The sequence below is a fragment of the Lolium perenne genome, chromosome 3, assembly GCF_019359855.2.
Source record: "Lolium perenne isolate Kyuss_39 chromosome 3, Kyuss_2.0, whole genome shotgun sequence".
Lineage (NCBI taxonomy): Eukaryota > Viridiplantae > Streptophyta > Magnoliopsida > Poales > Poaceae > Lolium > Lolium perenne.
The window spans coordinates 243,063,175-243,084,592 of NC_067246.2; the positions used below are offsets into that span (position 1 = coordinate 243,063,175).

Below are 21,418 nucleotides of genomic sequence, written 5' to 3' on the forward strand. Positions count from 1 at the left end.
TGCTCTCGCTCGTCGCCGTCCGCGCAGACCACGTTCCCCAGCCGTGGTCCACCCAAAAATAAACGCGGGAAAATCCGGCTCGCGCGCGGCACTGCATGATTTTCTGGCGCGCCGCGCCGGCGAGGTGCGGCCATCGTGGCCGGTCGCTTTCGTCGAATTTCCGCGCCCGCTCCCAGGAATATGCCCTCGACTCGCCCTTATCGCTTCGATATTTTTATAAGACGACGGCGATCGGCGAGCCGGGCCGGACGGACGTGACTTTTGGGCGATGGCTCCGGCCGTGATGTGTTTGGTTCCGAGCAACCTGCCGTGTGGATAGAATTCAGTGGATCGGTCGACCCATGCATGTTCTACGCACGAGCCGGCGGCCCGGTCACAGCGGCCGGCTCCAACCGTCGACGCGTTCGCGAGGCACCGGTGAAATTTTGACTTCCCACGACGGAGAGAGGCACCTCAGCAGCTACAAGGAAGGGAGGAAGGTCGCGTTTAGTCGACCTAGCTCGCTCGGTCTGGAACCATGGAACGTGTTCCAGAGTTTCCGACCAAACCTACGACTCATAAATTTCAATCCTCCCCCCTATACTGAGACACGATAGTACATAGTACTATCATACACCACATAAGCCTTGTGGAAAATATACACACCACAGAGGAAAAATCTTTTCGAATCTAAGTATTGAGCTAGTCCAGCGCGATAGGCTTGAACAAGTCCGCCCCGCCAGCCCATGGATAAGGATCAGGGGCCATCACGATGTCGGGAACACAGATTCTAACCAGACACCCCTTGTCTGAGCGCAGAGGTTAGTGCCGCGGATTAATTATGACACGTAATTGTCTACACTAGACAAAAAAAACGAAAATAGAGTGCGTAAACTCTAAAGTAAAGACAGTGGAATCGGTGTGTCTCGTCGGTGGAGGCGAGCTCGGAAACCACGAGCCATGGGAACACGGAAGCACCGTTTTATTTTGTCGTCCTCGGTGCCGAGCACCACGCGGACGTCCACGACGATGGAGCTTCTCCATCGCCGGTTTCTGTTGGTCCAGCAAACCGGCTGCCGTGTCCCCGGCAGCGGTGCCCGCGCCATGGCAGACGTGTGTGTGTGTGTGAGCCCTTGTTTTTATTTTACCAGCTGCGTGAACCAACATGCGCTCGAGGTGCCTAGTCTGGTCGCGGGGAATCGGGTGACCTCTAGGAGACCCAACCAAAATAACGGTCGTTTTACCATTTTTTGAGCAATTCCAGCAAACACTCTATCGAGCCACATTCGCATAGTAACTACTCCCTCCATCCTAAAATGTAAAGCACCTAAAAATCAGTCAAAAGTCAATATATTTTAAGTTTGACCAAATTTACGCGTAAAAATATAAACATTCATAATTCCAAATCAATATTTGTAGATTCACCAGAAAGTATAGTTTCTGAAAATATCCATTTGATATTATAGATACTCATATTTTTTTCGTATAAATTTAGTAAAACTTACAAGATGTTGACTTTTGACTAAAGATTAGGCGCCTTACAATTTTGGAACGGAGGGAGTACCATTTTACCGTTTTAGAGAAAGAAAAAAATGATAGGTCTATTGAGCCCCCATCTGGATTTTTTTTATCTATCCAGTTTCGCTTTGCGGAAACCCCAACTATCAAGTTTCGTGTAACCTTCCGAGCACGAACCACATCCCCACTTCCGCGTTGGCGTGAAGAAAATTTCAGCCCAACGGTCCTCGTACGGGCGCCAGAGTCGGCCAAAATTCGCCGAAGTCGCCGGAATCCGGCCAAAATTGGATGTGAAGATGGAGGGGATGGAGCTTGTCGGTGGTCGACCTCCACTTGGGCGGCGCCAGTAGCGGGCTGAGCTCGCCAGGAAGGTCCCTTGCATGCATCGGGAAAGGGCAGGGCGGAGCAGCCGGGCGGTGGCGGGGCAGGCGCGCACGGATGGCTGAGTTCGGGCCGCACGCAGGTGAGGCGGGCGCGGGTCACGAGAGCGGGAGGCGCGCGGAGCACGGCAGCCGACGGGAGGTTGAAGAAGAGGGAAAAAATAAAAATAAAACCTGACTGTGGGCCAGGGCAGTGAATATATTGTGTTAGGAACTCCTTTTGCGGTGTCTGGTATGCACGGCGTTTTTCAGGCCGCAAACAACGTTTGGGGTACCCTCCATCACCGTATATGGGTTTACGGTTTGAGGTGTCTGCTAGAGTTATTCTTAGGTATATAAAATAACTCGAGCAAATCCCTAAAAAATGTGAATTTTTCATGTAAACTAAAAATGCGGTCAGAAAACCTAGATATACGCAGTTTCAAGAGATAGGTTTTCACTTACCCTCATATGTGTTCTACTTGGCTCAAACATATTTCAGCTTCTCTGCTTGTAGCGCACGAGCTTCTGCAGATCTCTTGCCGCGGTGCCGTTCTTTGTCCCCGCGCCTCCTGATCGACACCATGGAGTCCGGCACCCCTCCCTCGCCGCACTAGTGCATCATCGCGTGGGCCCAGTTGGTGTCTTCCGTCGCTCCCCCAACTCCCGACGGCAAGGCGCTCACGTTCTGGGTATTATGGCAGCGGTAGGTTCTGGCCTTCATACGACTAAGGCAGCAACATGTTCCGGCCTTCCTATGACTGTGCCACCGCCCCGGGTGCGGCCCAAATCATCGAACGGGCCGCCCTGAAGATGAAGCGGGTGGATATATGTGGCCCTTCACCCCTCCGGATGTCCCTTCCGCGACATCCGCAACCCCCTCCCGGACTCCAACTGCTCACAATGGCCTGAGGCAAATCGGCACGGATACGTAAACTGGTAAGTGGTAGAAACACTCATCTCTATCTCTATTTTAACTGGATATCACTCACCATCATGATGAAAGTATCTCTTTGAACCTAACACTAATCTCTCATTATTGCAAAGATATAAAAATCTACTTGTTATTTATTTTTTTATGCAGAAATGAATATTTTAACGAGGAAATCAAGAGCAATAAATGGAGATCATGAGTTGGCAAAGAGCGAGGTCAGCATTCATCGCACTCCACTCGAAGTGTTTGATGCGGCTGATGAGGCTGAAGAGGTTGAAGAGATGGACGATGCATCATTTGAGGCCACTCAAATCAGCAAAAAAGTTTTCTCCAAACTATTCACGAATTACACGAAGAAGGAGAACATTGCTGTATTGAAGGCATGTGAGAGTGTGTATACGCGGTGACTGGCAAGAATCAAGCTGGGAAGAAGTATTGGCAAATAATTGAGGACAAGTTTCATCCGCTGAGGCTGAAGACCAATGAACCATCAACCCGCACAATGAGATCTCTCCAAGGCCATTATGATGCGATCTAGCAATATTGATCACATTGGAGTGGTTGTTTGGTCAAGCGAGAAATGCACCTCCTAGTGGGTGCACAATTGATGATTGCGTGAGTTCATCTTGCATATTTTTGTGCGTTTGTTCTATGTCACATGATATTTGTGTCTTGTACTTATCATTACCTTCTCGGTTGTGTGAATGTAGGATCTTATTGCACAAGAGAGGTACAAGGCAAGCATGAAAAAAACCATTTTCCCGTCACCATTTTTGGAAGTTGCTAGAACATAGCGAGAAGTGAAAATTGAGGACCAAGAGGCTCCTCCATGAAAATGCGCTCCCATTAGTTTGGTTGACGATGGTAGTGATGATGCACTGACTGGAGGAAGAAACAAAGGGAGGTCAGATGGAAGGAGAAAAGTGAAGCTGGAGGTAAAGAGAAGAGTCGAGCAAGAAAGATTGACAATGAAGATCGAGGAGACGATGAAGGCCAAACAAAAAAATGGTGCAATAGCAATTGGAAGCTAAAAACGAGTTAGCCGACAAGAAGCAACTCGGTAAAAGAAATAAGTGGAAAGCAATTAGAGAAGATGAGAAGATGAGAAGAGGAGACGGAATCTGAAGATAGAAAGATCGGGCCTAAGGAGAAAAAGGAGGAAAACTGGATAATGATGAAGGACCCAAACACAATGAATACTCTAACAAAAAAATGGTGAAAAATAAGTTGGAAGTAAGGAAACAAGAAAAGTTGTGGCTGGAGTTTTTGGTATTGGTGTTGTTGTTGCTGTTTTGTGGTATATCAAGTGTCGCGGCAGAATAGATATCGCACACTCTGTGCCGCAAGATGGACTATCCAAAACATTCATGCGGTACACCATATCCGTGTTTTATGGTTCGGCCTTATGCTGTATAGGATAGAGATGCTCTTAGGCAGGACCTCGCCAAGTTTTCTGCTACGTGATCATATGAATCAGAATAAATTCCTGATTATAAACGACGCCGTGTGGGCGGATGAGATTGACGATAAACAGTCCTTTTGCTGCAATAATGCATACGGGTGATGCGTCCTGGATGATGTTGAAATGCACCATTTTTCTCGTGCGTCTTCTAACCATAAATGGGTTTTTTTTAACAATATAATTGTTATGCACGAAAGAAACGATAAGATGACGGGATCGACATCTTTTTATCCGAGAGCTAAACCACACGGATGTTGCTTCAACTTTTTTATCCCGTGCAATCGAAGCCAAGAAACAGGAAAACAGTGCGAAACTACAGTTGTGTGATGCGGAGAACCAGACGCGTGTGATCACCTACTTCTCATCCTGTCCACGGAATCTCATTTTGCACATTTGGTCCGAGACGTGAAGTTGATCGTGTGGGTACGCACTACGCAGTGATCCAGCGCCAAGGATGCAAAAAGGCTCTGTTTGTGGGCTGGTCGTATTTGGAGCAAAGAAGGAAAAGGATGGATATGTTTAAGAGTAAATCCTAAGCAGAATACACACGTGTCACTTCGGCAGTGGAAGGAGTGACCCTTCAACGAAGGAAAGAGTTATCCAGTGGATCTCCTTTGCATAGCTCAGTCCGATCCACATGAGTTTCTCCGGCAAGCTTTGTCGAAATTTTACGTACCGTCTGCCTCTATCTCGCCACAACGTCCAACACAGTATGTTTGAAACCTAGGGCTCCTTTGATTCATAATTTTTTTATAGAGATTGTGTATTGTGTAGGATTTCAATTCTATTAAAAAAAATTCCTACACATGTTATTTGATTCATAGAAACATATCCTATAGGAACAAATTCTATAAGAATCTTGTAGTATGTAAATCCTATAGGAAAAATATGAGGTCATACCTCATGGAGAAAAAATTCCTTTGCTACAATCAAACACACTTCATCTTTTGATAGGATTCAAGTAGCTATGACATTTCAATCCTATACTATTTCTATTCTTATGATTTTCTTATCCTATAAATCAAATGAGACTATAAAATACCAATGGCTCGTCTTATTCAAATGAATGCTATATGAATTTTGTAGGATTTTTATCCGCTGAGTTTTTTTTATTGCACCATTTCATCTGCAGTAGTATTAGAATTCTTGCGAGTGAGTGGTATTTTTCTATAAAATTGCATTGTACTATTTAGGAGAAAAATGTTTATCCACTCATACCTCATGTTACAGTTCCGATGTTTTTCATATGAGCCACACTTTACTTGAAGAAACATCAAGTACGTTTCGAATCCAACTGAACATTTCTATTCACGTCTTCTAAGAATCCCGCGACTAGATCTCGGGCATCACTATATTCTAAACTAGTCAAAGTTAGAGGGCCCAAAGTCCCACGGTATAACAATTTTCTCGCATTTGATGATTCTGTTTGAGAATTAACTAAATCTTATTCGATTTCTGAACCGTTGGATCGCATCACGATTTCGTCTATCGTGTGAGTCGCAATTGAGAAAGAAAATAAAAAATCATAACCGATAACATGCTTGGTGACTTGTGTGAGCATATGAGTTGCAACTATATTGTAATTGATACTTTTATGACGTCACCCGACTAGGATTTTGTTAAATTTAGGTCGACCGAAACGTGGTCATGCCCTAATTCTCTCAAACTAGCACGGTACGACTTTTGGCAGAGTATTTCGAACCGTAGAAGTGCCAAAGCCGACTGAGATCCCGATTAGAAATGGCAACCCAGCAGCAGCGCGCCGCGTGTCCACGCTCCGCTCCGTTCGTACATGATCGACATGGCTTGCAAGGCATCGTCTCCACCACAACATGCCATCCACGGCCCGCACGTCAGCGTCAGGGATATAGTAGTATGAACCGAACCGGCCAACCGGGTCCCACCGAACAAACGTAGAAGGAGATGGAGATAAGATCAGATCAGGGGGGGCACCGGCAGCAGAATCCGCCGAAGGCATGTGGAAGTGGCCAACAAACTTTAATACGGAGTATACTCTTTCTATTACTACTCTAATTTTTTTAAAATTTGGAATAAAATAAATGCTTATGGGTTCCCTGTCAGTGTCCGGGAGAACCTAACTCAAACACAACAGAAGGAAGGGTGGGTGATGTCACTGGATGCAAAATTGTGGATTAGTCAAAGCGCACTACGCGGGCACGCACCCGGCCAGCGAGCGTTATCCCGTCCCCAGCTGGGGCGCTATATATACCCACCCCGATGCCAGAATGTAAAGGTCGTGAAACAGAGGAAGCAAAGCAGCACAAGAAGAAGAAGAACAAGAAGAATATTATCCATCCATCCAGACACCACCAAGCATTCCTTTTCTCTTGAGATCCATTTGTGTTCCAGAAACAAGAAGATCGCAGCAGCCATGGGCAGATTCAGTGATGCTCCAGTCATTCACCAGGAAGAGGAAGATCTGTTCGAGACCTCGTCCTCCATCTCCGGCGACGACTCCGACGACGAGGCCCGGCTCTCGGAGTTGGAGGGTCTGCAGGTGGCGCCCAAGACGGTGCGGAGACTGAACTCGGATAGCGTCTACAACATGTCATCCATGAAATCAGAGCTCCCTGTCAAGTAAGTTTCTGGAACAACTCTTCTGTACATCAACATATGAACTGCAACTGAAGGAAAGTTTTCTCACCGTGCAACTACTTCTCTGCAGGAAAGGGTTGTCCAGATACTACGACGGCAAGTCCCAGTCCTTCTTCTGCATGTCCGAGGTGCGATCCCTAGAGGATCTGCCCAAGAAGAGACCTTCCAAGGAGATCAGGAGCCATGTAGATCTAGACGATTCCAACCAGGAAGCCTGCCCTGCGCCTGGTCCCAAAGGCAAGACCTCTGGGAGCTCCTGCGCGAATCTGATGACTCGGAACAGCGCCGCCGCGAACTTGCTCTACAGGGCTCCGGCGATCCCCGTCAACAAGAGCGCGTACCATCAGTAGTAGGTCAGGTCGCGACTGAGATGTTTGTCCACCCAGCGGCAGCGGCGCGGCTTCACCTCTCTTCTTTGGTCTCGAGGATTTTTCTTGATGGGCGTATTAGCCTGTCAGATGTAAGAGGTGTTTTTTTTTTTCCGTTTCTCTGCCTGATGTCGGCAGAGTCGTATTGTTCAGGAAGAGATTGATTCAATGTGTAAGTAGGTAGAGCAATTGTATACCCAACATTTGTTTTGCCGCAGTGGCAGATTAACAACAATCCCTGTAAATACCATGGTACATGAATTTTTCCCCTCGATCTATTAATTAAGAGAGAATTATCCAGTTAATTTACAGAAAACCGATACAAACACACCAAATCGAACTACTCAGAAAGCAAGAAACCCCATCTCCAACCTAGGGAGCCAGAAAAACTCTCCAAACAATGACCCCAACCCTGACATTTGAACACCGGCACCTCGATGAGGACACCTCAATAGAGGCAGCCTGTTTATTTCTCAGCATAGCAAGGAGGAAAACGTGGCTTCGCTAGAACAGAACCAAGTACTTGGCTATGAGGTAGAACAATGTTTTTACAGATACCCCCAAACTCAAGAATGACGGTTCATCACTGGTAACCAACCAAAAAATAGATCTGCCTAACAACTAAAATGTTCCAGCTCTTGCTGGTGGGGTGCTGTGACCACAACCCTGTATAATCCTGTTGATGATGTTTGAATAGAACTTGTTATTTGGTAAACCCAGAACACATCAGGGAGCCAAAAAAGGAGATGATCCTAATCCCAGTGTGATTGTCAGCAGCAGAGTTAGAAAGCATAGTCATAGATAGCCTGTGCGACGCCATCTTCGTCGTTAGTAGCGCCGATTACATTTGCTACCGCTTTGGTCTTCTCAGCCCCGTTCGCCAGAGCAACACCCAGTGATGCTAGCTGTAGCATTTCGATGTCATTTTCTCCATCTCCGATCGCCATTATCTTGCGCAGAGTAAAAGTTACATGTCAGAAATAACGCAACTGAATCAACATTTCTATGTCATTTCTCCATCTCCGGTTGGCAGAAAAACAAATTCTAAGGTTCAGAGGATTCAACAGATTCTTAGGGGACTGCTATCCATTTGGAAAGTGATTACATTTTCATCATATTAGTTTGTTGAAAAGCAGAAATTATCAAGATTAGATGGTGATCTGTAATAAAAGGAACCCAGAGAAAAAGTGCAGCAACATTTGGCTTGAACCAAGGAAGGTATAGTGGGGAACTAGACAGCTTATACCTCATCCGGACTAATGCAAAGATGATCCAACAAAATCTTCACCCCACTGCCCTTCGAAGTTGCAGGTGGCACAAGCTCAAGCATGTCAGGCTGTGCCTGAACAATACCCGCCCTTTCTTCTACTGCGTTTGTCCAGTATGGCCTCAATGTGGAAGACATTCCCTCAGCAGTTCCAATGAACACTAGTTTCTGCACATGAAAACAATAGCGTAGTCAAGCTATCACAGATCTTAACATCTACTGCTAAAACTTTTTCTTCTTCAGAAGATCCAGTTATTTGTTTATAAAACTGAAGCAGCAGCTTGTTTGTTCCGAGCAATAAAGTTGTGAATGTGTCCAGATTTGTTTCTTCAGTGAAGTATCAAATCTTTGGCTGGACATGTGGAGTTCTTTGTATTTGTTACTATCTCAGAAATGTAATTGAGAAAAAAGATAATTAATCAAACACAGCACCTGTATCTTAGCTGTTCCTAAAAGCTGATCAATAGATGACACTATTTCAGCCTGCAAGAAGAATCCCATGTACAGTCAAATCAATAGGAATGGAAACAACTGGGATTTCAAAAGAATATTTGTAAACCCCATCATACCTTAGGTTCATGGTATACGTCATGGAGAGAATCAACCAATGGGTCCTCAAACATAGAAAAACATCGATCCTGGCTAAATCCAACTAATGGTATCCTGTGCTCCATAGAATATAAAAATGCCTGCAGCATGAAAAGAAAGTGTCTAATGTTTCCTTAAAATAAGTGTCTAATGTTGCAAATGTAGAAGCATTTGCTGGAAATATGTATGATCTGCACTGCATCATAACAAAACATAAGTTTGTCGCTTACCTCTCGGCATACTTCTTGGTCCAAAGTTCTTTTATAAATTTCTCTCCCTCCCAGACCATAAACCAACAGCCCCTACAATTGGAAGATTTGACCTAATGAAAATGAGGACAATGCTCATGGGAATAATCAGTTATGCTCTTATTTACAGATGAGAACGACTTGCAGTTTTGAAAAGATGTACTACATGAAACAATTATAACTGGGCGTTAATATACAGCATGTGAGGGAACATCAAGTTTACGGTAGCACATTACAGGACTGAGCAGAAGCACAAAACCTCATGGCCTCGTGAAATTATGGCATCAGCTTTTATGTTTCATATTTGATAACATTTTTAAATAGAAAGCTCTTAGTAACCCTATTTTGAACAGGCTTAGCAAGAGGGATATAAACAGCACACTTTTTGTCTCGCGAACACATGCATAGCCAGCTTTGAATGCAGAGATGTAAGAATGGTCTCGAGGAATAGTTTATCAATCAATGATTTTGAGCTTAGCCTTCCGTGCCTACCTTCTCACACCTCCGTTACGCTTTAGACGTATCTCTTTAATCCATATAAATTTCGCTAGGGTGTCAACTTGGTTTTGTTGCAAGCAGAATGCATTACGCAATCAAAAGATATGAGACCATGGTAATATGCGCCTCCATTATCATACCTCTAACCTAGCAGAATGCTTATCACAAATGAACATGACCAGGATGGGTAAAGATGCGCGTCAAGATAATTTATTTCTTACAAGATTAAGTGTTTCCATGAAAGCATTACTTTCCACCTACCTGAAGAAATATACCAGGCAAGGATTCTGAAGCAATGCCATTTCTTCCAGATAAATCGACCATATTAAGAGCATCAATGACAGCTGGGCGCGTCTGTTTCCGAAATGAACATGACAAGAAAACAATTATCAGCATTCTGAGTTCCTGAGAGATATAACAATGCCAAACAAAAAAGGTTTTAATAAGTGCTTTAGTAAGAGGGAGCTGCGAGCTCCCCACTGACTGTTTTCGTTGTGACATATTCCATTCAAGACAATAGAAACAATTTAAATGTGAAGATCAATCCATGTGGCAATAGCTGGTCCTGACTCCTGAGAGCATTGATATATAGCATGTGGCAATGGGACGGAAAGAGGCCTTTGTGTGCTCAGCAAGTTACTAATGTTCTCTCAGCATATCACTTTTTAAATGGCATGCCTGATAACAGACCACTGACCTGTATGCTCCTGCAAGACTCATCTACCACAAGGGTCTATGCTGACCTGTCTAGTCTGGCAATTCTCGACTCCATTCTCCAATGAGCTACTTATCAGCAAGTGTATAAGCCCTAATAAACCCTATGCCCTGGAAAATCAGTTCTACAGCGACCCACTTCTAGGACATTACCATCTCTTAGAAAATATTCTTTCTGTGAAATAAGTCCTCACAATGCTTAAGCGTTCAATGCAATGTCATTTATCAGTTCATGATTATCAAAACACTCACACGGGATTTGAACTTAGGGCGAAAATCCTTCTATTACATACAAATACTAAGCTTCATCACTGGTACAGTTCTGGTTCAGAAAATAAACGGATACCCAAACTGGGCCTCTGTATCCCCAATCTCCAGTAAGATCAATAAATGTTAGTATCTTGATAATCTAACATATAACTAGGCATCTGATAGAATAAAATGATATCTAATGCTTCTGTTCCTGGAACAGTTAGTTACTGGTCAAGTGCAAGTGAAAACTTGTGATACCTTTCCTGTGGCGATAACTATGTTTACTCCTCTTGACCTAGCTTCTTTTAGAGCTTCTGCATTCCTTGCTGTAACTTGACTTTTACTGTTGAGCAGCGTACCTAGTCAAACAGAAGAACACAATTAAAATGCAGCAGTAATTATAATGACAATCTAAGAGTGAGAATATCAAATATGTGGGACGAGCAACGGATTAGGGATGTACCATCCATATCACAGAAGATATATTTGAACTTTGGTCTATAAAATCTTAGGCTACCAGCTTTCTTTAGACTATTTGTCCCTTCTTGTCCTGTAAATGTTCTTACACAGCAAGAGCTAGATTACATCATCATATGAGCGTGATAAGCATTTCAAGACACAGATAATGGATGGACAGTGATTACATAAATGACAAAAGAACACACCATTCAAATTTTCTGTGTGGGTCTTGCTCAAATCAACAGCAGCCTTAGCATGACTTTTCCCTTTCCACCTTAGACTTTTTAAAATGAGCAGCTCCTCCTTCTCCATTTCCATTGCCGCCTCATCACTAGACTGACGATCGAAACCCAGAAGACGTAACAGGCCACGAACCTAGTGCAGAATATAAGGAAATCAGTAATCAATTCGTGCATAAAGTATGCCATCTGCAGAAATCTAAGCACGACATCATGTGATTAAGTGGTTTGGTGAACATTTGCTCCTGAAATGTGCGTGAATATTCAACTAAACGATGTTGCAACTCCATCAGGGAAAGTACGCAGGACAGAGAGGGATAACAATTAGTAAGGAGGTTTAGAAAAGGGAAGAACATACCACTAGAGCCCGCAGTTCATCAAGAAGTGTGTGACCTTTCTCCTCAGCTTGCCTTGCAGCTGTTTCAACTGATATCACTATATCGCCCAACATAAGCTGCAACAAAAAATTGTGTGAGAGAGAGAACAAGATGGCACGGTTAATGGTAAAAACTGAAAATAATTCAAATGCTGCTTTGTTCTTACAGCAGGAACATCAAGATCGGGAATGTACTGTGATGCTGAGAGCATATCAGTAGCGCTGTCCTCGCCTGTCCATTCTTTGTTAAGGTTCTGGATGAAGTTATCATTGCACAGCAACACAGAAACCTCAACCTTTTCATACTTCCCGACGTCACTTATTGAAGTGTCTCGTGTATTGTAGTTATACTCCAGCAGTCCATCTAGTGCAATTTTCATCGCCATCGGAACATTTAGTTTCAGAATTTCTATAGTGTTCTGCATGAAAATTAAGGGATGCAAAGATTAACAAACACTCACGCAGAAAATTGAAAAGTTGAACAGCTGAACGTGATTAACATCACCCTGTTGGGAAATAAACTACGGGCATTATAACTCCCTGAACTACACAGCTTGTCCCTACTTCATATCGATAAATGGAGAACATGGCCGGTTTGAAGCAATAATACATGATTCATAATTTGAAAATTGACAAGCATGAACCGTCGGGATACTAACAACTCAGTGTTTATATTCAGAAATATCAGAACAATGCTTCATGATATATCATCCAGTTAATGCTGCGCAAAGTAACACTTTTAAATGCATCTCCTATGACACTTACAATATTGGACGCAATACAAGGAAGCTTGACAAGGTGAAATGTGTACCAGCACTTCGATGTCGTCGGGCAAGTCCTCCTCGACGCTGATGCGGGCGCAGAGCTCGATCTCGGTCTCCTTGGGCGGGGGCGGGGGCGAGGGCGGGGGCGCAGGGTCCTGGGTCTCCTCCCGCTTCGCTGCCGTCTGCCCGCGCCGGCCCCTTCGTAAGCCGCGTATGCCAGCGAGGAATCCAGCGAAAGGCGGAACGGAGCGCAAGGGCTCGGGGGTGGGCGTGAACCCCCGCCAGGAGAGCAGCGAGGCCGAGGACGACGCCGCGGGCAGGTGCGGGAGGAGCGGCGCCGCGCCGCGGAGGGGCGACGGGAGGTGGAGGTGCGAGCGCGAGGCGAACGGGAGGGCACGCGACACGATGCGCGCCATGGTCGCGCTCGCGCGGCGGCCGGCGGCGGCGGAGAGGGAGGAGGACGGGGCGAATAGGGAGGTTTTGTGGTTTTGTTTCTCTGGTTTTTCAGTTTTCCTTTGGCTCGTCTGCTTTGTATACCATTTCCTCGCCGTTGTGAGGTGAAGGCATCTCTAGTACTGTATTCGCCGTTGTGAGAAACAGCAAAATTTGTACTATAAAGAAACAGTATATTCCTTTAATATATTCTCCACTTAGTTTCCATATATTTCGGTGATTTTACTCAAGACATATATAATGAGTATTGCTGTAGAACATGATGCAAACAATCGGGCTCTTAATAAATAAAACGACATCTTTGGTTTATGTATCAGATCTGGCGACGAGTGATTTAATTGTTCAATATGGTGTATGAGAGATCTATTTAACTCAGAAGGGTTATTCCACCCAAAAAATATGTGCGTACATGACTCATGAATTCTACTAAAAAAAAAGTTTGATGATACTCCTAATAAATTCAAAATAATAAATTGCACGATTAGAACTACAACTCGCCGTCTTTGGATCACGGGATTGAAATTGGGAACTGGAATTCAGATACTAATTCCAATTCAACGAGAATTATAATTCCGTACTAATTTCAATTCAGGTGTTTTGATGACAAAAGAATTGCACACTATAATTTGTAGTAAATTCAAATATATATTCCGTTTGGTTGAACACTTAGAAGAATTTGATATGTAGAACAGTAGAAACATATTCATGTATTTGTGAGTGTATTGATAAGAAAAATTAAATATAAGTGATGTATAAATGGATAAATAAAATATTGCATATACAAACAAGTAAATATAATATGCATAGATTCAGTAGAAAATACTCGTGAGGTTACACTTGTACATTTTATATTTCCTACTAAAAAATTGCATAAAAAATGTAGATTTTTTATCATATGTACTCTCATATATAACATTTTTATTGGATAATACATTTAAATTGTTTACTTGTATAGATAGAAAATGGACATGGTTAACTAATTTGTATTTTTTAATACATACAGGAATTAAATATTTTTTGGTTTACATAATATTAATGTATTCATGTCTTTGTGTAGTTGATATTACAAAAATTATACTATTCATATTTTTATTACCAGTAATGAAGTGATTGTTCAATTTTAGATTTTACAAGCCAAATATTGTGTACTCCTTTTATATAGCATGTACTTCAGTATCTTATCACAAAACCGTCTCAGCCCAGCTTGTCCAATGGCAGAACAGTGGTAGCACGTCAATTTATTTCGACCAGATGTAGTACTATGTATTATTTGGATTATTGGATGGCTTTGTTCCTTCCAGTCTCCCATCCCGCCCATCCCTGCGCCAATGGTTAGGCGAGCAAATGTACACTCTGACAAGCTGTTGCACGGACATGACAATCACTGCCAAGTGAAAGATATTTCTGCTCTGGGTTTTTTTACTATTACCAAAATGAGGACGCCTGAAAGATATTCTGCTCTGGGTTTTTTTCCTATTACCAAAATGAGAACGCCAGAGTATAAATTATTGGTGAAAATAAAACACAATTGCACAAAAGCACTACAACAAGTCGAATTAGTTGCTTGTGAAAGTAACACACCTAACTGGGGATTGGTATTCCATCTTTCTCATCGTTCATATAGATATTAGATCATTTGATTTGATATAAACAAAAATTCTTTAAGACAATAGCACAACTAATTAGTGTAAAACCTTCAGGGCCCATAAAGTAAGGAACCTGAGTATGAGAACAGATTCCATGTTCTCAAAGAGATTAGTAAGTTCTACTGTACTAGTACTACTTTTAACAAAGAGTCGCATGGTAAATGAAGATCTTTTTATTCCAAAGAAATAAATTATAGTAGAAATACTGACCCAAACATGAACAGCCTTTTATTCCAAAGAAATAATGGTGAAACGAAACCACGTGTCCTCAAGTAAAAAACAACTAACAATTGGCACATTTCACATCTCTCTACACTCAGGTATACACACAAAGCTTCTTCCCGGGGGGCATTTGCCATGGCTATAGAAACCTCCTTGTTTGATGTTTCTATGGTGCCAGATTTGGCTGACTGCCCATCTACTACAGTATCACGTATCTTGGCTCACAACATGGAGAAACCTCAGTAAACCGGCTTGGTGCTGGTTCACAGTTGCTGGTAAGTTTCAAAGATCCAAAGAGACAGGATAGTCTCCTCATGATGGGCTTTCGGCTGGCTACTACTTCCCACGAGACAACATCCTTCGCAGTATCAATGTGCATATCATAGCCCTCCAGATCCTCTTCTGTTATGAAGACTGCATCAATACACCCAGCTGGACTGCTTGGCATGGGTAGCATAACTTGACAAAGGGGTAAACCGCCATCTTCATAATCAAACTCGATAGGATCATCTATTTCATTTGCCATGGCTATAGAAACCTCCTTGTTTGATGTTTCTATGGTGCCAGATTTGGCTGACTGCCCATCTACTACTGCATCATGTATCTTGGCTCACAACATGGAGAAAATTGTGGAAAGAGAGCAGGCCTACCTAGCAAGCCCGAACCTCGGTAAACCGGCTTGGTGCTGGTTCACAGTTGCTGGTAAGTTTCAAAGACCCAAAGAGGCAGGATAGTCTCCTCATGATGGGCTTTCGGCTGGCTACTACTTCCCACGAGACAACATCCTTCGCAGTATCAATGTGCATATCATAGCCCTCCAGATCTTCTTCTGTTATGAAGACTGCATCAATACACCCAGTCGGACTGCTTGGCATAGGTAGCATAACTTGACAAAGGGGTAAACCGCCATCTTCATAATCAAACTCGATAGAATAATCATCTATTTCTATATCAGGGATGGAGGCTTTGCTGTCTTCTACATAACATGACAGGTTTGAACTCTGTACAGGAAGACGTCCAGTGGAGAGAGTGCTAAATACGATAACAGCCTGCAAAATCGTGTTATTGGCATTAAGCAACTTAGCAGATGTATAGTCAAACAACAATAGTGTTCAATTGTACAGAACTCAATGACAACAGTCCTTATACCTGCCACTGTGATGGTGCCAAAAGCACCCGGGGCCTAATGGATCGGACATGATCCAAAGCTGCTTCAGGAGTCATGTTCCTATATTTAATCTGAAGATGAGGAAGATAATAAGCTGTCATCAGCAACTAATGGGGATATACAACGTTCCGTTTGAAATCTAATTATGTAGCATATATATTACCAAATAGCACAAAACAATAGTGGTGCTTCGTCCTCTTCCAGCTTTACAGTGAACATAAGTAGTTCCACCCTGTGATGCATTATCTGAAAAAGAAGGAAATTATGTATTTAATTACACCCATTTGCGGCCTATTTTAAATTCTGAAAACCAAAAACAGATCTTCATTTGTTTGGTTGTTTCACATTAAGAACAAACCCACTGGATATTTCTTGTCACTAATAACAAGCCATGGGTGGGCCAAATCCTTGAGTTCTGTTAAAACTTCAAAAATGTGTAGTTTTCAAATTATGATACAGATATGCGGTTCATGAAAGTACTTGTTAAATGTAGTAAATAGCTGCCAGATTCGCAATTCGATTGATTCACGATATCTTCTACAAATCAACTTGGATAGGAAGGGGTTATAAATCTCTGGTTCGCAAATCGAGAAAGTGCCAGTAAATATTTGTTTGTAGGCCCGCATGTGGGTAGAGCACAGCAGGTCAGACAGCAATCCTCCCATCCAATCAACACAACCATCATCTGTCCAAAGAAGCTCAACAACAAGTCTCCTCCAAAACATCACTGCTCATGCTCTTCCAAATCCAAATCCCACAGATTCATAACAGTAGCCATGATTTTGGTAGGGCACTGTCCCCATCTACATAAATATAGGTCTCATTTTCTTTTCCAATGGCATTTATATTGCCCTTTTCATTTATTATATCATGCATGATGTCATATATACAACGACATCAAGCAAATTCTTCATCATGCTGTTGGGAAGGGGGGTTCGCATTAAAAGATAGTGTTGCAACTTGCATGAAGTTATACCTATACCTATTCCATCAAATACTAACGACCTAACAGAATACTTAATTCCATATACAGTTGACCGCTAGGTATCATCTGCATCGCTTGTGATGCTGACTGCTCCATGCTTTGCTTCTCTAAACATGAGCTAACAACTACTAGCTTTGCATCCTAATAAAACTGATGTAAATTTATCAGTTGTAGCCAGGAAGTAACATGGACTTACGGTGAATAAATTCAATGGCTCGACAGATATCCGCGAGAGAAGGTGCAAAGCAGTAGTCTCTGGTGGCAATCACAAGGTGATCAATCCCATGGGCCTAGAAAAAGGAAGGCACACTACTGGTTAGCAATTGGAAATGTATAGTTAGTAGAAATAATGGAGCATGGCTCTGAACCAGGAAATCGGACAAAATTTACCTGGTACAAGGACATTGGGACCAGAGTCTCATATGGCTCATTCAATGTCACAACTCCCTGGACTCCAAGCTGCTTCAACCGTGGAACATCACTTGGGAAGGGAACAGCCCCTAGCAAAATACACTGCAGATGGAGGTAGGACAAATTAGACGGTGGGATCTTCATAGCAATGGTCACTTCATGATATACGCATCGACATACTAAAACATGCAAGGCAACAATGCAACAACCAACAACTGCAAACGAAGGCACACTATTCAGGAACGAGACAATTGTCCTTTCAATACCGGAAGCCTTCTGTGGTCCTAAGCATGTACACACATTCACCCACTGAGAGCCACAACGAAAGACCACGAAACAATCGTACAGAAGAGCAAGCAAAGGAAACGCAGATGATAGATACTGACGAAAAGGTGCTCAAATTTTTAGCCTGAAATGAGCAGACACAGCAACAAATCGCTGCTCATCAGGGTCATAGCTTTCCCGACAGGTGAACAGCCCTTAAAAGGGGAAGAAAAACATGAAGAAATCAAAGGTAATTCTGCACAAAACTAGCAGCACGGTGTCACTGATGTAACCCTTATTATACAGATGTTCCCAAATTAGACGGCACAGCAAAATCCTAGAGGTAAAACTGGTCCTCAAATCACACCCTTCACCAGCAACAAATGGTAACCCTATTATTATCCAAGCTTATCAACGCCAAGTGAACTAATCGAACCCCCAAAAAAAAAGTCAAATACTCTGGGAACAGGCAAACTACAAGCAAGCACATAGTCCTAGCGAAACTAATCACGGAAGGAATCCGCGTAAAGGCAGGGTGACCACCAACCTGGTCGACGCGATCCCACCACCGGAACTCGGCCTCGAACTGGTTGCGCAGCACGTTGTAGAGGAGCGTGGGGTAGAAGAGCACCCTGGCGCCGGCGCCGACGAGCGCGCGCTTGGCCCTCACCCGCACGACCTCGCCGCTCACCGGGGCCTCCTCCTCCTGCTGCTGCTGCTGCTCCTCCCCATCTGCCGGCCTCCCGTCACCGTCCCCCAGCTCGCAGATCCTCATCCCCGCCTCCCGGCCGCAACCCTAGACGACGAGACGCGCCCTCGCAGATCGGCGGTGGCGCGGGAAGAGGAGAATCGCAGATCGAGAGGCGCGCGGCTTCGCTCGACCGTGGCGGCCGGGGGTGGGAGAACGCGAGGAATGGGGACAGTGTGGGCAAACGCAAAACCTCAGGAGAAGAATGCGGTGGGGAAAACAGGTGGCGGAGTTTGCTGAATCAGATGGATCGAGGCCGAGGGCAGAAGGGGCTGGCTGGCCGATTTTTGGGTGCGTTGTTTGTTGGTTGGTGCGATTTATTATTGGTGGAGTCGTTTTTCTCCTGGGGTCCTTTGACAGTTGAGTAATTAGGTGATTTCGTGCTCTTTATTTTCTTTTCGTGTCAGCTCCCTTTCATGGCTTTGGTAGTAGGTGCAACAAATCTTCAACGTTTAACACGACTTCATGCACTCTAGCTAAAAAGGTACTACAAAAAGAAAAAGAGAATTTTCATAAAAATGTTACTTGCAAGGCTAATTAATGTACCACATATGAATGTTGCATCCAAAATGAGGACTTGCTTTGTAGTGATATGTAGGACTCCTTTGATTCCAGGGGCGGAGCCAGGAAAGAATTCTAGAGGGGGCGAAGATGTGCTAATTGAAGAAAAAATGTCTTCTAAGTGGGGGCAAATCACTATTTAGCATGGCTTATTACAAAGAAAGTGAAAATTGAGTGGGGGCAGCTGCCCCCCTTGGCTTACACGCTGGATTCGCCCCTGTTTGATTCATAGGATTTGCATAGAAATAGTGTAGGATTTTGATCTTATGGAAAAAAATTCTATGCTAGTTGTTTGATTCATATGAACAAATCCATTATGAACTAACCTTAATAGAAATCTGCTTGTAGTGCAAATTCTATGAAAAAAGCATTAGGTCATACCTCATGGAAAATTCATTTGGTACAATCAAAGAAAACTTCTCTTTCCATAGGATACAACTAGGTATGACATCCCTAATCCTATGCTTTTCCTATCCTATGAATTAAAGGAGCATGTAGTATCAAACTCTACCTTAAGGTCGTACCCTAGCTCAAGTTGTCAAGATGGATCATATTTGCCTCGGAAAAATAATATCATACAAGCACTAGCATGATGAACATATCAAGGTGAAATCATCCTGGATAATTATTGAGTCGGTAGCGAACTGAGCCACGGTCTCTTTACATAAGTCGATGTCACTAGCGAAAAATCTAGAAATGAAAATTTCAGTAAAGATAATCCAATGAAGACGTATGTATGGACCAAGTGTTACGAAGAATGGTGCATTTAGAAGAGTATTAGTATTTTCTACAAACACCAAGTATTCATGACACAATCTACTACTAGTAGTAGTATTTCCTAACATTGTTGCCTTAGCGCTGGCCGTGGATGCAATGCATCTTTCCGCGGAGTTACGTTATTCATCATTAGGCCCGTCGATGAGCATGTTCGAGCTGATCGACCGAACAGGGCCCCCGAAAAGATGAGGCCCCCAAATCGCTACATTATGTGTAAGTGATGTCTACGGGTGCTTCTATTCTTGTAGATAGTGTTGGGCCTCCAAGAGCAGAGGTTTGTAGAACAGCAGCAAGTTTCCCTTAAGTGGATCACCCAAGGTTTATCGATCTCAGGGAGGAAGAGGTCAAAGATATCCCTCTTATGCAACCCTGCAACCACAAAGCAAGAAGTCTCTTGTGTCCCCAACACACCTAATAGGTGCACTAGTTCGGCGAAGAGATAGTGAAATACAGGTGGTATAAATAAGTAGTAGCAACGGCACCAGAAAAGTGCTTTGCCCAGGACAGTAAACAAGCAGTAGTAACGCAGCAGTAGTAACGCAAAGAAACGGTAAACAAGCAGCGATAGCAGTATTTAGGAACAAGGCCTAGGGATTAGACTTTCACTAGTGGACACTCTCAACTTTGATCACATAACAGAATAGATGAATGCATACTCTACACCCTCTTGTTGGATGATGAACACCACTAACTGTGTAGGATTACACGAACCCTCAATGCCGGAGTTAACAAGCTCCACAATATTCGATGTTCATATTTAAATAACCTTAGAGTGCACGACAGATCAACACAACTAAACCAAGTACTAACGTAGCATGCACACTGTCACCTTCACGCTACGAAAGGAGGCATAGATCACATCAATACCATCATAGCAATAGTTAACTTCATAATCTACAAGAGATCACAATCATAGCCTACGCCAAGTACTAACACGGATGCACACACTGTCATCATTACACCGTGCAGGAGGAATAAACTACTTTAATAACATCACTAGAGTAGCACATAGATAAATTGTGATACAAAACACATTGCAATCATAAAGAGATATAAATAAGCACTTCACTATGCCATTCATAACAGTGAATAAGTATTCTGTGAAATATAGCCTAAGAGACCCACACGGTGCACACACTGTCACCTTTACACACGTGGGACAAGGAGTCTCCGGAGATCACATAAGTAAAATTCACTTGACTAGCATAACGACATCTAGATTACAAGCATCATCATATGAATCTCAATCATGTAAGGCATCTCATGAGATTATTGTATTGAAGTACATAGGAGAGAGATGAACCACATAGCTACCGGTACAGCCCCGAGCCTCGATGGAGAACTACTCCCTCCTCATGGGAGACAGCAGCGGTGATGAAGATGGCGGTGGTGTCGATGGAGGAGCCTTCCGGGGGCACTTCCCCGTCCCGGCGGCGTGCCGGAACAGAGAGTCATGTCCCCCATATCTTGGCTTCGCGATGGCGGCGGCTCTGGAAGGTTTCTCGTACCGTGGCTTTTCCGTCTCGAGGTTTTAGGTCGAGG

At 43.5% G+C, this 21,418-nt stretch overlaps 3 protein-coding genes across 3 annotated transcripts; 1 reads left to right on the top strand and 2 right to left on the bottom strand.

The window, feature by feature from the left end:
* Positions 1-6,493: 6,493 nt before the first annotated feature.
* LOC127343788 (uncharacterized) lies at positions 6,494-7,508 on the top strand. The gene is made up of 2 exons (XM_051369973.2): positions 6,494-6,850; positions 6,939-7,508. The coding sequence occupies exons 1-2, from the start codon at positions 6,645-6,647 to the stop codon at positions 7,216-7,218; spliced, it is 486 nt and encodes a 161-aa protein (XP_051225933.1). The 5' UTR covers positions 6,494-6,644; the 3' UTR covers positions 7,219-7,508.
* A 214-nt stretch (positions 7,509-7,722) lies between these two features.
* LOC127343787 (endoribonuclease YBEY, chloroplastic) lies at positions 7,723-13,160 on the bottom strand. The gene is made up of 12 exons (XM_051369972.2): positions 12,689-13,160; positions 12,045-12,296; positions 11,860-11,955; positions 11,469-11,637; positions 11,267-11,353; positions 11,062-11,162; positions 10,099-10,191; positions 9,322-9,393; positions 9,073-9,192; positions 8,936-8,986; positions 8,483-8,671; positions 7,723-8,186 (listed from the first exon to the last, which is right to left on the bottom strand). Exons 1-12 carry the CDS (start codon positions 13,055-13,057, stop codon positions 8,019-8,021), a joined length of 1,767 nt encoding a protein of 588 aa, XP_051225932.1. The 5' UTR covers positions 13,058-13,160; the 3' UTR covers positions 7,723-8,018.
* A 1,786-nt stretch (positions 13,161-14,946) lies between these two features.
* On the bottom strand, positions 14,947-18,807 carry LOC127343786 (phosphatidylglycerophosphate phosphatase PTPMT2). The gene is made up of 6 exons (XM_051369971.1): positions 18,338-18,807; positions 17,506-17,628; positions 17,312-17,405; positions 16,294-16,376; positions 16,112-16,201; positions 14,947-16,011 (listed from the first exon to the last, which is right to left on the bottom strand). Exons 1-6 carry the CDS (start codon positions 18,563-18,565, stop codon positions 15,613-15,615), a joined length of 1,017 nt encoding a protein of 338 aa, XP_051225931.1. The 5' UTR covers positions 18,566-18,807; the 3' UTR covers positions 14,947-15,612.
* Positions 18,808-21,418: the final 2,611 nt, after the last annotated feature.

Coding starts and splice junctions, on each gene's coding strand:
- LOC127343786 (XM_051369971.1), bottom strand. CDS start 18,565: ATGAGGATCTGCGAGCTGGGGGACGGTGACGGGAGGCCGGCAGATGGG. Junction 17,406..17,505: donor TCCCAATGTCCTTGTACCAG/GTAAATTTTGTC, acceptor TCCTTTTTCTAG/GCCCATGGGATTGATCACCT. Junction 16,377..17,311: donor AGCCATTGAATTTATTCACC/GTAAGTCCATGT, acceptor CTTCTTTTTCAG/ATAATGCATCACAGGGTGGA.
- LOC127343788 (XM_051369973.2), top strand. CDS start 6,645: ATGGGCAGATTCAGTGATGCTCCAGTCATTCACCAGGAAGAGGAAGAT. Junction 6,851..6,938: donor AAATCAGAGCTCCCTGTCAA/GTAAGTTTCTGG, acceptor ACTTCTCTGCAG/GAAAGGGTTGTCCAGATACT.
- LOC127343787 (XM_051369972.2), bottom strand. CDS start 13,057: ATGGCGCGCATCGTGTCGCGTGCCCTCCCGTTCGCCTCGCGCTCGCAC. Junction 11,956..12,044: donor CCGATCTTGATGTTCCTGCT/GTAAGAACAAAG, acceptor TTTTTGTTGCAG/CTTATGTTGGGCGATATAGT. Junction 9,394..10,098: donor TGCCTGGTATATTTCTTCAG/GTAGGTGGAAAG, acceptor TTCCAATTGTAG/GGGCTGTTGGTTTATGGTCT.